At 41.5% G+C, this 18,485-nt stretch overlaps 1 protein-coding gene across 1 annotated transcript in view; it reads left to right on the top strand.

Annotated features, from left to right (window-relative positions):
• The window catches only part of Svep1 (sushi, von Willebrand factor type A, EGF and pentraxin domain containing 1), a 163,801-nt gene that overhangs the window by 66,554 nt on the left and 78,762 nt on the right, over window positions 1-18,485 (top strand). The window contains exons 6-12 of the mRNA NM_022814.2: window positions 1,259-1,438; window positions 4,423-4,617; window positions 6,621-6,739; window positions 11,148-11,277; window positions 15,954-16,061; window positions 16,767-16,898; window positions 18,022-18,216. Coding sequence (NP_073725.2) covers window positions 1,259-1,438; window positions 4,423-4,617; window positions 6,621-6,739; window positions 11,148-11,277; window positions 15,954-16,061; window positions 16,767-16,898; window positions 18,022-18,216 — 1,059 coding nt within the window. The remainder of the gene's footprint in view (window positions 1-1,258; window positions 1,439-4,422; window positions 4,618-6,620; window positions 6,740-11,147; window positions 11,278-15,953; window positions 16,062-16,766; window positions 16,899-18,021; window positions 18,217-18,485) is intronic.

Genomic DNA, 18,485 nt, shown 5'->3' with positions numbered 1-18,485 from the left:
AGTGAGAATCCTCCTGATATTCTTGATTTCCAAATGCCACGTTGAGGATCCTTTGGGGACCGCTCCTCAGTCTTCCGCCTGGCAGTGCTGAACAGTGCTGTCTGCAGTCCAGCTGAATGTAGCTCTTTTGTAGGGTCCTTTTGTTTGTCTTCTGTTAGGTATCTTTCCCTAAAGAACTGAAGGAAACCAATGGGTGCTACCTAAAAGGAATTCACTTGTCCACAGCTCCTGGTATCAAAGATCCAAACACCGATACTTTGAACCTCAAGGGTTTTCTCTCATCGAAAAGGAAGCTGGCATAGATAACCCAAAGCTGGGGGCAGAATCCCATCATCCTCAGAGACTAAGGTTTCTTTAGTGCCTTCTACTCCGTCATCTTGCTGCATGGTTCTTTTCCTACAGTACTGGTAAACGTGCAGCTGGCATGGCCTCTCATGTGCTTTTATTTGGGGGGGGGGGAAGAGGAGAAAGGGAAGACAGAATAGTACCCGATCAGTTGGAAAAAATCTCACTTAAATTCAGCTGTATCTCGTTGGCTCTTGTTAACTGCAGTGAAGTCATTGGGAACAATGACTGGCACATTATGATGCTGGGTTACGCTGGGAAGAATTGCCTGCTGGGTGGGCCGTTCACGGGCTCTGTGACAGCAGCTAGAAATAAGCTGTATTATTACATTGGTGTAGATTGGCACTAAGAATGAGGTTTTGTGGGGAGTGTGTGAGAAGAAAGAAGAGAGACTACTGAGAGGATTAGAGTGACTGTCAGAATGTAGAATACTGGAATTTAAGATGGCAGAAATTGGGCAGTTTTGCCCAAGCTGAGACTATTGAAAAGCCCAGGGTGTGTCTCTGGAGTCTAAGGACCAAGTTGATCTTCAGCTTGAAACTTCTGTCCTGGAAAAAGGAAAAACACTTTCTTTTGTTAGAATACAGCCTGGAAAGTCACAGCAAAGGCCCACAGAAGGCTGCAGGTACTTCTGACTGGGAGCTGCCCGTGGTCTATAGCTGTCCTCCTCTATTCAGAGCTAGATGCCTCACAGCGTTTAAATCCCCCACCATTGCACTGGAGGCTGCCTATCATAGTAAAAAAAATACAGGTTGGTAAGAACCCCATAATTTTAAAAATGAGGGTGTGTTATGCATCTCTTGACACTTAAGGACAGAAAATTGTCTTGTGTATAACACATGGCCATTATTAAAGCAACAGATTCCACTTCTGTCTGTATTTAGTAAAATGTAATCGTTGACATTTTCTGCAGTGAGAACGTGCCCCCACCTCCGACAGCCCAAACACGGCCACATCAGCTGCTCCACTGCGGAAATGTCCTACAACACCCTGTGTTTGGTTACCTGCAATGAAGGATACAGATTAGAAGGCAGCACTAGGCTTACCTGTCAAGGAAATGCCCAGTGGGATGGCCCAGAGCCCCGGTGTGTAGGTAAGTGGCCGGAAGGTGTTAGCTCTGAGCAGTTCATGTGTCCAAGAGTCTGCAAAATCCTGGAGCTGAACACATGTTCTTGATACATGTAGATAAGCATGTACATATGCACACACATGGTGATGTAGATGAATATGTGTGGATAAGCATGTACATATACATACATGTGGTGCTGTAGATGCATTGGCAAATGCACTTGATACATGTAGATAAACGCACATATGCACATGTGCAGTGCAGTAGAAGAATACATATGGACAAACATGTATATATGCACACACGCAGTGCTGTGGATGCATTGGAAAATACACTGTAGCCACTCTAAGCCTTGAAGCCTTTTTTCTCCTTTCTTCACACATGACACTGCATCAAATGCCCTCACTGTAGCTGCTCTTTGAGGTGTAACTCACCACAATGTGCCCAGTCAAAAGTCCCAACTCCACCCCACGCCACACAGAGCGAGTGCTTCCTCCGTTGTTAAGAAGACTCCAACCTTGAATTCAGTTTTCTAGCTCACCGAACTTTACAGCTCCAGTGGGCAAGGCACACACACGAGCAGGCACGCGTACACACAGAGGACAACTCGAATGGACTTTCTAGAAAAGCAGAGGCTTTGTGATCACTTTATTTCTTGAATATGATTTCTCCTCTGCCTTTTTGAAAGGACATAACTGTGAACCAGCAAAATGTAAAGTCTTTTTAGGGAAGAAAATTAAAATCCTAAGTGTTTAATTCCAAAGTAAAGAAAGATTGCATGCAAAATTGACAATTATGTAATTATTGAAATACAAGAACATGAACTGTAAAAGGGGGTGAGATGCGGTAGAACCATAATGGGGAAAATATTTTAAATGAAGTAATAAAATAGAATTTAAAATGTAAGAAAAATACGAGACAGCAGGATGAGCCTTAGAAGTTAGAACAAAGCGCAGAGGCGAGGGAAGGAGCTCTAAAGTGGGGCGCTGTGTGGACCTGCGTGTGGGAATAGAACACTGCCCACACGGCCCAGGTTTCTAGGGAAATGCAAACCCTGAAGGGACTTAAAAAGAAATCAGAAATGCAAACAAATACTACTCCTAAAAATTGGTGAAATACTATCATACTCTTAATCATCTCTCCAAAACTGCCTGAAGGATCAATGAACAGAGACTTTTCCAAAACTAGAAAACCATAAAACTTATTTAGAGTGTGTGTGAGCACATGCAAGTGCACACATGTGCGCTCATGCACGCACACACACACACACACACACACACACACACACGTGCTCATTCACAGCCATGCTGAGGCGCACATATGGAGGTCAGAGAATATGTTTCAAGGGTTAGTCTCTCCTTCCTCTTGTGGGTCCCAGGAATTGAACTCATGTTATCAGGCTTGGTGGCAAGTGCCTTTATCTGATAAGCCATCCCACTGGCATCCTTCAAACTTGGGGGAGGGGGGACAGTAATTCTCATGCCATGTGATTTGGTATAGAAAACTATCTAATTCATATTATCTATTATTATTTTGCTCCCAACCTGGTAACTATGAGTAATAACAACAAAACCCTGGAACTATAAACTAACTTTATATATAACTAATAACAAATATAAAGCAGTCTACATCCAAAAGAATGTTCTACCAAAACAAGGAGATTTTTATCCCAGAAATCCAATAAGGGTTTAAAATGGGGGAAACTATCAATGTAACACACAATGCCCACCATAAACCTGCAACTATTATGAAGATCCTAAATAGACAGTTTTATAGAAACTGAGAAAAAAAGAGAAGAATATGAGATCATCCATTATTGCTTATTATCAACCCTAATAGTGAACCACAAGATTTGAGGCACCGATATCCAATCTCCACGTGGTTGGTGGATTACTAATAAGTAGAATTAATCTACTCAAAATACTGAGAGTTCATCAGAGTCATAAGAGTAGCCATTAAGCAGCTTGTATTTATATTGTGAGAACTAAGACAGATGGTAAAAGTCACATTCACAAGATTGGTTTCAATGAGCTGGGGTGCGGTTGAGTTGGCTTGCTTACCGAGCAGGCACAGGGACCAGGGTTCATCTCCCTGCACCTGTAAAACTGAACGTTGTAGCAAACATCTGTAACTTTAAAAACTCGGGAAGTAGAGGCAGGGGAATCAGAATTTTAAGGTCATCTATGGTTATACAACAAACCCAAAAGCCACTTGGGTTGTTTGAGTCACACACACAAACATTTACCACTTCTGTCTTCAGTCTACTCAACACACCTGCTATTCTTTGTGCCAGAGATAATAGGAAGGGTCAAGGCCTCATTATAACACAGCCAGTCGTCTGTGAGAGGAGGTTAAGACTCTTCTCAAATATACTCTTTAAAGAGAGAACCCAAAAGCTGATTTAAAAAAATCAGTTGCTAAATACAACATTAAATCCATGAAAGACGGAGTCAAGTTTACCCTTCAAAAGCATAAATTATATCATCAACAGCAAGTGCAGTTTCCTGAATCGGATGATAAAAGTCACAATCAAGGAAATGCTACAGACTTTCAAGTTTTTGATCACAGCACTGAAATAGCAAAAGACGGTCTGGGGATGTAGCTCACTCTGTAGAGTGTTTGTCCACCTTGTAGGAATCCTGAGGTTGATCCCACATAAAAGCAGGTGTTGCTGTTCACATCTTCAATCCTACTGCTCAGGAGGTTGGAAGCAGAAGGATGAGAAGTTCAGAGTCATTGTTGGTTGCACGGCAATTTGAGACCAGCCTGGGCTACATGAGGCCCTGTCTTATAAAGAAAACAAAACACAAACAAATTAAAGAAGAGGTAACCAAAGATATAGTTTCACATCTGTATAATATGTTGTGCCTGTAGTATCACAATCATTTAGAGGTGAACTATGACAATCTAAGGTAGCATGGTTATATTTGGGTGGGATGTAAAAAGAATCTGTGTCATTTCTAATTTGGGGGAATCCAAGTAACGTGGCTGTCATTTCTCTGAAACAGAACGCCATTGTGCCACCTTCCAGAAGCCCAAAGGCGTCATCATTTCTCCACCCAGCTGCGGCAAGCAGCCTGCCAGGCCTGGGATGACCTGTCAGCTAAGCTGCCGCCAGGGATACATTTTATCCGGGGTCAGAGAAGTGAGATGTGCCACATCTGGGAAGTGGAGTGCCAAAGTTCAGACAGCTGTGTGCAAAGGTAGGTGCCCACATGAGGCAGGAGAAAAGCCGAATTCCTGGATAATGACATGTGAGTGTTGGGTAGGGCTGCCTCTCTGTGGGTCATGCTGCAAACCCTTGGGTAAACGGGAGATAAAGCCATGTATGAACCAGAAAAGATTCTGGTTCAAACAAGGGAATTTATAACATCCAGTTGGAAGAAAGTGACAGAAGAAATTGAAAACTGAAGATGGCACTAGCGATGGAATATGCTGGGAGCTCCCATCAGGAGTTGGGGGCCTTTGAAGAATGGAAGATGCAAGTAAGGCAGATGAGCCTGAGGGGGCTTTAAGGTATAAGAGCCCTGTGTGGGCTTTGAAGCCTGTTAGGGAGTCACTTACCCCACAGCAAGAGCAGACCGTGGTGAGGACAGTGCTAAAAACAAGAAAGAGTCCTAAGAAATAAAAATAGCATATAAATAGTCCTCAGGAGTTGTGTGTGTGTGTGTGTGTGTGTGTGTGTGTGTGTGTGTGTGTTCCAGAAGATGAGGGAAACTATAAACCTAAGAACTAGAGTGGATATTGTTGAAATATCACTAATTTGGAGTTTCAAACTAAGGATCCCTTTGGCATAAACAAGTAATAAATAAGAGACTTGAGTATCTCAGTTGATCAGTGCAAAGAGGCTGACGCTAAGAGATGTGAATCAAGGAACCTGGCACATATATAGTGTGCAAGCCCAGAAGCTGGGGGGGGGGGGGGCAGTAAAGAACTTTCTTTCCTTTCTTCCTATTATAGAAAGTTTTCCCAAGATATCTGGATCTTTACCGCACACACCCCCCCCCCAAAACCCCCGGGCGCTGGGCTAACAGGCTTTGTCTTCTCTGAGGGAAATTTCTAAGTTGTAGAGTTAATGAGGAAAACTTAAGTTTCTAGAGAAAAAGAAACTGTACCAAAGAACATGAGTCGGATTCACATGCAACCATGCCTCAGGAGATGGGGAGAACACAAATATGAAAAATCAAATCCAGCTAAATCATTAGTTAATGATGAATGAAAACTGTAATGGTTTTTTTTTTTTAAAAAAAGAATAGCTGCTGTGCATCTTCCTAGGGAAAACTATAAATAGAATACCATTTTAGAGAAGCAATAAGATGAGACACAAAATAGGCAATTCAGGTACAACCATCTGGAAAATTTAGTAGATCTCATTTAACATCATTTAGGAGTAAAAGATGTATTCTAATCCATAACAAGAACTTGACTTTATTGTGTGACTCTGTACCATGTTAGCAAACTTAACTCAGCATTTGTAGTGTGTAAAGCTTTTCCACTCTAGCAAGCATCATTAGTTTTAATTTGCTGTTTGTTTGATAGTACATTCTGGGACTGCTAATTAATTCTGATTGATAGCCAATTTTCAAGGGTAGTTTCTGCCCCAGTCAGCCTTCATTTTATTTCATTTATTCCTGTTTCATTAAAAAAAATATTGAGCAAGTCCCTACTGTCTGCCAAGAACTAAATGAAACAATGGGGTGAGAAATATGCTTTTTCTTCAACTAAATGGGGGAGAAACATCTGTTTCACAATGGTGTGTGCTGCGTTTCATGGTTGGGAAGTTCAGAGACTATGGAGACTCTGGGAGTAAACATGCCAAGTGTTTTGTGAGAGCCAGGAGCAGCTTTTGAGCTTAGGATGAAAGGACCTGCATGCAGCTACTCTTGGGGTATGGGGGGAAGAAGGCATTAAGGCAGGCAAAGAAAAGAATCCAGGCAAAGGCCCAAGTACAAGGGAGACTTGTAGAGCTTCATGGTAGGTTACACAGCAGGGCCAGTCCAGGAAGGGACTCCTAAGTCACACAAAGTAAACCATACAAAATAGTCATGTGGTCCTGATTAAATGGTAATCAGCATATTAAATCATAAAGTACTAATACAACCCAATTTTTATCACCTTTTAAAAATAACTTAAATGTGCATGTCAGAGTGTTTCATTGAGTTGTGTTGTTTGTTGTTGTTGGGTTTTTTTCCCCTCCTTGGGTCAGATGTGGAGGCTCCACAAATCAGCTGTCCAAATGACATTGAGGCAAAGACTGGGGAGCAGCAGGACTCTGCTAATGTCACCTGGCAAGTCCCAACAGCTAAAGACAACTCTGGTGAAAAGGTAAGGCTGGCATGAACATCCCCATCCTTCCAGAATAGATTCTAAATGAACTGCACATGCGAGAGGTGGGAATTCCGCTACACCCTAATGATGTGCGGTACTGTCTCTCGATTTTAATTATAAATGCTAGTGTCTCATCTGAGAGAACAACCAGCGTTGAATTTTTAAATAGAAATATCAGATAAGAATCTGATGGAAACGTCTGGTTTCATGAGTTTGTAATATCTCTTTCCACTAAGATCTCATCACTGATGAATTTTCACCCCTTGGGTAGCTCTGAAAAAAAAAAAAACTAAGAAAAGAAACACATGGAGCCAACCTTGATTCCTAATCATGAAGCTATCTTTTAAATGATAAACACCAAAGGACTGCATTTTGACCAAATCTGAAGGATGGACTATCAGTATTTCTTACTTTGTTTTTCTAAATCCAGCATTACTAAGTATTTTAACATTGAGTGCACTCTCCTGGCTACAGATGGCCAGCCATCAGATAGTAGGGAAAAGGTTCATTGAGGAATTAGGAATGTAGTTTCCTGTTACGACTACACTGTGTCCAGATGTATAAAGATATCGTTAAACAGCATTTGCTTTCACAGCTGAGTATAAATGTGTGTGAGCTCTTCCAGGCAGGACATGTTGGGGCTGGGAAGCAAAACAATAATGATTGTTTTGATAATTGTATTGAATAGATTTACATTCAAAGTAGCTTCTAAAATTCTGACCTCCAGGACTAAATGTAAGGTGTCCTCGGGCATGCAATGACCACTTTCTATTCAACACAAAAACATGTATATCCTCACCGATGCCAAGCACTAGGAAACACAGAGAAGGATGCATTTTAGGGTCTGATGAGACATTGTACTAACTGTAGCATCTTTGTGTACACAGATGCAGAAGCCACATGTCCGTTAGTCTCTGAGATAAGACAGCTCAGCAGCATTAGTAGGACCAGGAAGCACATCTTTATTTCCCCTACATGCTCTTAGGCAGGGTCTCAATAGCTGGACCAATAAACTTTGTCTTTTATTCCACGTTACCTGGAGAATCAATGATGGGTTTTTTTTTCAGTGTTGCCTGTGTTTTTCTCAATCCCTTCTCACATTTTGTACTCAACTCATGAAGTTGAGTCCAAATCACTTCTATTGCCTGACTCTTGACTCCCAACCCAGGCACCCTCACCTTATCAGTTCAACCTCTGCAACCAATGCTACCTGGAAGAATATGAGGAATTTGCTGTGATAGCACACACCTGGAAATGTGTCATCAATTTAGAAAAGCTCTGTAAATAGGAGAAGAATGGATCCAGGGAAGCAGGATATTCCACAAAAGCAATGCCTATTCTTTCTTACAGGATCCCATGCTGTGCATAGGCACAGAAGACCAAACACATGCGTAGGAATCTGTGGCTCATTGGCTCAATGCCTCAATGTCAAGTTAAGGTTTCCATTGCTGTGAACAGACACCATGACCAAGGCAGCTCTCATAAAGGATGATATTTAAACGGGGCTGGCTTACAGATTCAGAGGTTCAGTCCATTATCATCAAGCATGGCAGCTTCCAGGCAGGCATGTCACAGGAGGAATTGAGGGTTCTGCATCTTGTTCTGAAGGCCAACAGGAGAAGCCTGGCTTCCTCAGGTAGCTGGGAGCAAGCTCTCTCAACGCCCACCCCCTTAGCGACATATTTCCTTCAACAAAGCCGTACTTACTCTAAACAGGCTGCACTTCCTAGGACTGTTACTCCTTGAACCCAGCACACGTAAACTACCACATCCCACTCCCCGGGCCAAGCATATTTAAACCACCATACTCATATTCAAGAAGTCAGACATTGCATCAAAGAAAAGTCTCCTGCCAATAAAGTAGGCTCAATGGTAGTAGAATGGCACTGTGAACATGTAGTCTCAACATTGCCATCATACAGACTGGGTCTGATGACACCAGAGTGAGGTCACTACATTTAGCACATCTGGATGAATCACGATAATCTTTTCATTTTATAATTAATTCTGTCACATCTCCTAAATGCCTTTTGCCATTTAAGGTAACATTCACAAGTTCCAGAGAAGACATGAATGTCTTTTGGGCTACCACAAAGGAAAAGAATGCAAATTTGCCTAAAAGAAAGGAAATAGAAATGGAAGGACCTGTTTGTAGACAGAGGAATTGGATATACAAGGAAAAGCTATTGTGTGTGGCTCATGGTCAGACTCAAAATGCAGTTGGAGAGGTCTGCCACAGGGAGAGAGAGATTCCAGAAGTTTGAAGAAAAAGAGAAGGAGAAGGCCGACCAGAGAAACAGAACAGGATTATTGGACAGTATTGAGAGCTGGCTTGAGATTGGTGATCATTCATTATAGCAAGATTGATCTCCACAGTAACATTAATATCTTCAGAATCAGGAGGATTTTTTGGAACAGGTAAATGAAGCAGGCAGGGTAGTGTTCTGCAATATAGAATAGTAAAAAATAAATAAATGAGAGAGAGAGAGAGAGAGAGAGAGAGGGAGAGAGAGAGGGAGAGAGAGAGAAAACAATTTCAGAACTTACTGTAACACTGCCCAAAAAAGAATGAACTCAAGGCAAGTAAATGAAGGAAGGAACACAAGAGGCTTCTGGGAGGACCCTTTTCTAAACCGTTGCCTTTCCTCTGATCATCCCTTAGGACAACTCAAACAAGGATGTTTATTGGTGGGATAATAGAATGCTAAATTATAGGTGCAGTGTGGTAAAAAAACTATAATTGTATGACTCAACTTAAACTAACTCAACTGGGAAAAATACCAATAGAAAATAACTGTTTATTCCCAGTCTTAAGCTTGGTTACTTTGGGATGTAAAAACAATTTCTTTCTGTAATTAAAATCCACTTTCAAGGATTAAAAAGAAGAATCTTGCTATCTAAATAAAAATTTGAATCTGATAGGCACTTCAAAGCTCTATCCTTCTACATAGCCCAGAGCTGGCCCAGGAGATTGGAAATCAGCACTGTGGATGCTCTTTTATTTATTCTGTACCCACACCCAACTTCTTGGGCTTCCCTAGAGTCAGAGTTGGTAACGTCAGCTGAATCGTGACCATCCCAACAGTGCCTTTGTTCTCTAGCACCAGTGAATTTTTCATTCTAAAGCAAAAGAATTCTACAGACGTTATTAAAGAATAGATTCTGAGGTAGGAAGACTATCATTTGTTATCTAAGGGAGCCATGCTCCAAAACCACAGCCCTTAGGAAAGGAGCCCCAGCCCCAGCCCCAGCACCAGCTATGGCTAGACAGTTCTGGTGATAAAGGAGCTAGAGATGTGTAGTGAGAAGGCTCTGTGAGAGGCTTCTCTGTCTTAAGAAGCTGGAGGAAGGATCCATTCTGGAAACTCACACGCTATGGCCTTTATGCTAAAAAAGGGAAGAACCAGATTCATGTCCGCTGACCCCTACTGGGTTTAACCAGTTCTCCTCATCAACCAATGAGGGTCTGGATGTTGGGGGAGCCACTAGAGCGTGGGCAACTCACCAGTGACTCTAGCACTGTAAACTGATTTCCTGTCAGTTAACTTCTTAATGAAACAAACTTAAAAACAAAAAAACTTTAGACAGGTTATAATGCTTATTATACAACATGCTAATCAAGTTTTTATTACATCACAATTTTCAAGCTAATGGGGAAGAAAGAATATATTGTAATATTATGTAAACATGAGAATATAATCTTTGCTGAAAACTGAGAAACTTGGGTTGGGATGTAGAGCAGTATTGAAGGGCTTTGCCTAGCATGAATGAGACCCAAGTTTTCATCCACAGACCACACAAATATCCCCAAATAAAAAGCATGACTAAAACTAGGACCTGCACCAACTTCCACTTAGCACAATTGAATATATTTATTATAGAGCTGAGAACTCTGACATCATAGTCCCAGACAATGGAAATGCAGACTCTTACCATGCTTTAAGAAAGAACATCTTTATTACCTATCAATAAAACATTGATAGTCTGGGGTCAAGTCAATGCATGAAGAGATATTATAAGGGAATAGTAAAAATATGTTTTAAATGGTGTATAAAAATGTTTATAAGAATGACATTTGGAACCAAATTAAAAGTTCTTCAACATATTTTCTCAAAGAAATTTTATTTTGTGCAAAGCATGATAGAAGCATTTAAGTCATTCTATGTTCTGAAGATCACACAAGAGTATGAAAGTGTTCTACTGTGTTGTGCTTAAAAATCTAAGAAACAATATGTAAGCCACCTCTATTATAAAGAGGTAATTTCAAAAATACACCACAAGGATTTGCTTAGCCCCCTCTTTTCCCTTTATGAAATGCTGTGTCATCTTATTCATTTAGTGATCATGTATAAATCAGAAGATAAATGTACTACTGGCACTATTAAATATTATTTGTCTCCATAAGGTGTCAGTCCACGTCCACCCAGCCTTTACCCCACCTTACCTCTTCCCAATTGGAGACGTGGCCATCACCTACACGGCAACCGACTCATCCGGTAACCAAGCCAGCTGCACTTTCTACATTAAGGTCATTGGTAAGTCTCCAAATCACGCAGGCAGTTTACAAAGACAATCCTTTGTATTCGTCAGTGTCTGCTGCCCAGGTTCTTCCTCCTGGCTTTGAAACCCTCAGAGTTCTCTCTCTCTCACTGGAGCCTTCCATATCCTTAACTGACACCGTGTCTATTTCTTCCCAGATGAGCTCTTTGGAAAGTTCTAGTTGGCTGCTACCTCTTTCTGTTTACCTGACATTTTTTCTCAAAGTCATTCAAGCCTAGACTCTGCTCCTACTACTCCTATGATTGTATTACCATCAAGGTCACCAATAATCTCTGCTGTGACTCTCCACTGTCATTCCTACTATCCCCTCCTAGACCTATGACTGAATGTTGACCATCTGAGTCTCTTAATTGTTTACTTAACGTACCATCAATTACATACGACTGCTTATCAAGTCACTTCATAAAGAGTTCTGCAAGCTTATTTAAACTTTTTAAAAATCGAATGGAAAACTAATCAATTTTACTACGTAAGTACTTTCACTCATGTGTAATTTTTTTATTAGATATTTTCTTTATTTACATTTCAAATGTTATCCCCTTTCCTAGTTTCCCCTCTGAAAATCTCCTATCCTCTCCCCCCTCCCCCTGCTCTTCAACCCACCCACTCCCATTCCTGGTCCTGGCATTCTCCTATACTGGGGCACAGAGCACAGGACCAAGGGCCTTTCCTCCCATTGATGGCCAAGTAGGCCATCCTCTGCTACATATGCAGCTAAAGCCACAAGTTCCACCATGTGTTTTCTTTGATTGGTGGTATAGTTCCAAGGAGCTCTGGGGGTACTGGTTAGTTCATATTGATGTTCCTTCTATGGGGCTCCAGTCCCTTTCAGCTCCCTGGGTATTTCTCTGGCTTCTTCATTGGGGACCCCGTGCTCTGTCCAATGGATGGCTGTGAGCATCCACTTCTGTATTTGCCAGACACTGGCACACCCTCTCAGGAAACAGCTATATCAGGCTCCTGTCAGCAGGCTCTTGTTGGCATCTGCCTAGTGACTGGGTTTGGTGGTTATTTCCCTTATGAATATCAATGCAAAAATACTCAATAAAATTCTCATAATTTAACTTCTTAACCTAACACAAATATCACACTTGAAAAAAAATACTTTATATCTGTTGAAGTTCATATGCTTATTATATAAAATGCTGTTACACAGCATAATTTTCTGAAAGTAACTATACTTCATATTTCATATGATGGAGCCATTTAAAAGGTATCCTAAGTTCTAAAGATCAACTGTGCTCTCAAAATACATTTTCCCGTTCTCTTACACGGTCTTTCCTCTGGGCTTATTTTCTTAGCCACCTCTTTCTTACCTATACTTTCTTCTCCCCTGGCTTCTCTGCCACCAGTCAGTGTTGAACACTCACCTCCACACCACTTATCTTACCTATTCATCTTTTCCCCTTTCCTAGACCTTTGTTTCTTCATTAATTCTTAAACGTTGACGAGCACCCAAGCTTCTGGCTTTCGGCCTCTACTCGTTATCTGTGGTTTTCCTGCGTGGTTTTGTGGACTGAAAACCCACACTTATCTGTCACCAGTTTGGATCTCTTTTCTGAAATCCAAACCTAAAGTATTAAACCTCATCTAAAATGTGGCATGGTGGCTCATGCCTGCAATCCCAGATCTTGGGAGGCTATGACATAGGGATCATATAGCCTGGGGTACATAGCAAGTTCCAGGCCAGCCTGAGCTACAGGAGGAGCTTTGTCTAAAAAGGACAAAGAAGGAAGAATGAAAGGCTTCCCCACATGTATGTGCCACAGCCATCTCAGACCTAACTAATAGATTTCTAGCCCAGAAATTGATGGTGTCAACCGCAGAGCTACAGAGCAGAAACCAGGAAGTCGTCTTTGATTCTTCCTCCTCCATCACTGAATCCAATAAGTTATTAAGTTCCATACACTTCACCTACTTAGTCTCTCCAGTCTCTCCATCATCACAAACACTAGACTGTGAACAGACACTTCCCTGCACCCCATTGGTTCATCCAAAAATAGGATGAAAATGTGCTCCTTTATTAAGTTATTTGTGGAGTTTTTAGTTAAGACATATAAATCACTTGAATCAAAGCCTGATACACATTATCTTTGTAAAAGCTAAACAATAACATTCAAATTTTGCATATATATATACATGTGTATTTTGTGTGTGTGTGTATGTATATATATAGTGTTACAAGTGTTTTGACTGTATGTATTTATATGTACTGTGTGTCCCCAGAGTTTAAGAAAGGACATCATATCTCCTAGAATTTAAGTTAAAAACAATTGTAAACTACCACATGGGTGCTGGGAAAACCCCAGAACCTCTGTAAGAACAGCAAGTGTTCATAACTGCTGACCCATCTCTCCAGACCCTACATCTCACTCTGGTTGTTATGGATCTATTTTCCTTGCATTTAAATGAAATGTATCCAATTCATTTTATTCTATGAAATTTACACAGCTGCTGACAATAAAGACTGTATCTCACACTGGTCTGTTGTCCTGAGTTATAAGTTTAGATTCAAAGTAATCATGGGACTCAAGTAACATCTATTCAGACTAACCCCTTCTCTAGTATTTAGCTTTGTAGCTGTTTTTTCCGTGTTGTGTTAAATGCAGGCTTCACCAGTATGAAAAACAGATCTTTTTATCTGGCTTTAGGACTTCAAACATGGAAATGTGGCTTAAGAATGTGCCAAATATGAGTCTTTCCTAAGAAGGGCTGGGATGGTGAAGTAGAAAATATGTACTTGGGTGTAGCTGAGTTTCCAAACTCTTAAAGAGAAAGAAGAAGAGGACATGGGAGACAGATAATGGGGAGACAGAGACAGGAAATATCCCCAAGCCTATATATTTCTTCTTGTCTTCATGGTGTGGATGGATCAGAGAACTGCAAGGCTAAAAGGGAGGCTGGGCATTCAGCACTGCTGCCTGCTAACAACCAACAGTAGTTGACTAAGTCTCGGTTGTCTCCTGTACCCACAATTCACTTTTCAAATGCTCAGCTAAAACCAGATAAGCTTAGATGATGTTTGAATACTGATTCATAGTTTTGTTGGGGGTGAATGATGACTGCTTTCAGGCTGGCATGGTTAACCATGAGTTGACTTGATTCAGTTTTCTCAAAGAGCACTGACCTGCCAGGAGTATCTCTTCTTTCTTTGCTTTATTTAAGCTACTTGTTTTGAGCAACTGCTGGGAGCCAGGAGCCATGCTATTCAGTGGAGACTTAAATGTGACCAGAAGGGACTTCATTTTACAGAGCTACCAATCTAGGATAGCACTAAGACCAAGTTATTATATTTACAAAATGGTGAATGAGTGAGGGACACAGAGACTGAGCATCTCCCCATAGAACATAGGTGAAAGCAGGAATGCGTGCGTTCTCAGGGGTACAGCTCATTCCGTTTCAGGTTTTGTTTTCATGGACAGACTCTTGGCTTTGGTGCAATGACTACAAGTTATTAAGTTAATGACTTCAAGCAAGTTCCTTAAGCTTGTCTGGTTTTCGTCCTCACATAAAAAATTTAAAGTAGTAATTTGTACTTTACCCTTCAGACTTCAAAGGTGTATAATTAAGAACACTTTCAATATGTAAAGTCTGTAATGTGATTGAAATCCCTTCCTGTGTAATTTCTTTATTGTCCTTTACTGACATATATACATATATATGTACCACATGTATGTAATATATATTTTTTTCATGACACTCAATGATTAAAACATGACTTTCCCATCCAGTCTCAAAACCGACTACTCCAGGCACACTTTTGTTGTGATAAAATGCCCTGAACAAAAGCGATTAGGAAAGGATTTATTCAGAGTACAATTCCAAGTTACAGTTAATCACAGAGGGGAAGCTGAGGCAGGAACTCAGAGCAGCTAGTCACATTGCATCTACAGTCCAGAGCGAAGAGGACCAAAGGCATCCATGATGCATGACTGCTGCTTATGCTCTGCTAGCTTTCTTAACTACTACACAGTTCAGGACCCCTGTCTAGGCAATGACATTTTCTACCGTTATGCTGAGTCTGCCCACCCCTATCAGCAATTGACACAGTCCCCCAAAGGCTTACCCACAGACCAACATGATCCTTCAGTCGAGGCTCCTTTGCCAGATGATTCTAGGTTGTGTCAAGGTGGCCATTAAAACTCACCAGCATGCCGCCCTTCAATCTGAATTCTAAGGCTCAATAAATTCATCAAGGTTGAAGATCATAACCTATGACCCAATCCAGGCTTGGCCACCCATCCTCAATAACCGGAAAGTCAGATAAATACTGCAAAACTTAAAAACTAGATTTATTCATTGCAGCTACATTGGGAAGAGGGATGAAGAGATCCAGCCAACCCCCAAGTTCTGAAGTGAGGTTAAAATTTAAGTACAGACCACCTAAACCGTTCACCTCAATACATGGCCCCACCCACAACTGACACATCATTGTCTGGCCTTCAGTCTCATCCTGTAAGATGGTCTAACAAACTCTTTCTGGGAGACAAGTTCCACCCTGGCTGGTACCTTCTTCTTATCCACCATGAGATTACCCAGGATCATTTGGAGTCCTTTGTTTCAGTAGTCCGAGAGTCTGACTGGGAGTGAAAGTGTCTCCTGATGTTCTAACAAGCAGGCATGACTTCTTTGTCTGATCCATGTTCTGTAGATGTGGAACCGCCTGTCATAGATTGGTGCCGATCTCCACCTCCAATCCAGGTCGTAGAGAAGGAGCACCCTGCAAGCTGGGATGAGCCTCAGTTCTCAGACAACTCCGGTGAGGATGAACAGATCTTGTCATAGGCTGGGTGACACTGGCCAGGTTCTACTCTTAAAAGCTTCTTCAAATGGCAAAAGGAGTGAAAGAAATAATGGCCAAGAAGAATGAGAAATAGCACCAAGTGGTGTGTTTAAATGGGCGTGTAATTTAACATTGGTGTCTTGCTCAGCCATTACAATTTCACTTCAATACTCATTGGGCATTTATTAAACCGTTTCTAGGTTTTGAACTTGTAGGTTTTGATGAGTTTACTAAATTAAGCTATGATACCACGAAAATATTAGAATTTCTACTGGCATCCTAGTCCAATTCTGTACATTTGCACTCGTTCTTAATATTGGCTGAATGGATTACAAAAGGTCATAAGAAGTTGGGGAATACCCAAGCAAATGTAACTGAAGTTCATTTTAAAACACTCCCTAAAACAACAGGGAAATTATACCAATCTCTCAAACCACCAATGTCTCAACAGACTGAGTCAAAGAAAACGAGTTTGTTTAACAAAATTTCCTAGATGAATAGGATTTTTGAGTCTATTATTTCTGTGGTATGGCCTAAATCTTCTGTTCTCTAGTAGTAGACAAGTCACACTGAATGGACTGCTCAGCCAGTTTGCATAAATAGAAAATGGAAGCACATTAGATGGATAGCTAATGATCTAACTGCAGTGTGATGCACTCACATCCCTTCTTCCCTCCATAGGGGCTGAATTGGTCATTACCAGCAGTCACACACAAGGCGACATGTTTCCTCATGGGGAAACGGTGGTGTGGTACACAGCCACTGACCCCTCAGGCAACAACAGGACCTGTGACATCCACATTGTCATAAAAGGTACTCTCTTCACCAGGCTCTTTCCCCAGCCTAGCTAACATTTGATATATGTGATCACTATAGTCCTCTATTTTGTGGAGGAAGATAGTAAGTGATGAATTTTTGAGCTGAAATGCTGGCAGATTGTAAGTTTCTCGTTGTCATCTTTGACCTTGTGACAGATTGTCTATGAGGGTGGCCGTTAATTCCTGTGTTAACAAGAGTACCCCAGAGGAAAAGAGCCAGTCATAAAGAGATTTACTGAGTTGCCTTAGATGTTATTGGGTAGAGATCCCAATTGTGGTTTCTGCACACGGGTGATGCAGAGAAAGAACCCAGTTGCTGCTCATTCCAGGAAGTTGGAAGCCTGGAAGAGGCATCCTTCATCCTCATGGTGAAGTCTCAGGCCAGTGATGAAGGCCTGGAAGCTCCCTGGAGAATTGCTGGGAGACTAAAAGCTGAAAGAACATGGGATCTCACGTCCAGAAGTGAAGGCAGCAACAAGAGATTGCTCAGCCCTTCAACAGGAATAGTGGGCACATCTGCTGCCTTCTGCTTCCTCTCTTTTGTCCCGTCCCATCTGCTATCCTATCGGATGGAACTGCCCACATTCAGAGCATATTCTTCCCTGTTGATGACTGTCCCCACTTGCCAATCATCTCTGGAAACACCTTCAGTGGCTCCCGGAAGGGCAGTGCTTTGCTAATCTTATAGGCACCACTCAACCTGTCAAGCTCATAGTCTGGATTCACCCTCACATCTGTCTGACATCTGCCTTTTCATGAACGATTTCCTCTGAGGTTGCAAAGTGTTGCTTTAAGGCCTTGAAAAGTTCTTTGCTACATAATGTAACCCATGTTTCATTCGAGTGATTATTCCAGAAACAATAGAACAAGGTCAGACAGACTTTTACCTTCCTATGAAATGTGCATAACTCCTAATTGCATATTGGTGCAACTTTTCAACATCTGCCCACAACACAGGAACGAAAAAGTAGTCAGTGCTACTCTCCCATCCTGGAGGCCCTTGGTAAAATGTCCCAGGAGAGTAGGAGGCAGGAGTCCTCTTCTCAACTCAGCTTTAATTCCTGGACTACGCTGCTCTTACAACTATAACTGAATAATGCAGTGTTATTTTGACACAGGTTCTCCCTGTGAGGTCCCCTTCACCCCTGTAAACGGGGACTTTATCTGTGCCCAGGATAGTGCTGGAGTTAACTGTAGCCTGAGCTGCAAGGAGGGCTATGATTTCACAGAAGGGTCAACTGAGAAGTACTACTGTGCTTTTGAAGATGGTATCTGGAGACCACCATACTCTACAGAATGGCCAGACTGTGCTAGTAAGTTTCAATTCTGCACCTTTTAAAGTGTACAGCCATGTACACGGAAAATGTGTCTTATAATAAGAATGAATGGGAAGGGTGTCCTGAATCAGAAATGTGTATGATTTAAAATATTAGCCAGCCGAGTCTTGCTAGAGATTAGGTTACAACAGAAGGGCAGAACTATCTTTATCTGCTCATGGTTTACCAAAAATGTTTGAATAAGTTTGTGAACATAGAATTCTTTGCCTGAAGTTTCTTAGTGAAAGAACTTATGGAACTTAATA

Source organism: Mus musculus, chromosome 4 (assembly GCF_000001635.26).
Source record: "Mus musculus strain C57BL/6J chromosome 4, GRCm38.p6 C57BL/6J".
NCBI lineage: Eukaryota > Metazoa > Chordata > Mammalia > Rodentia > Muridae > Mus > Mus musculus.
This window is presented reverse-complemented; position numbering and strand designations above follow the sequence as displayed.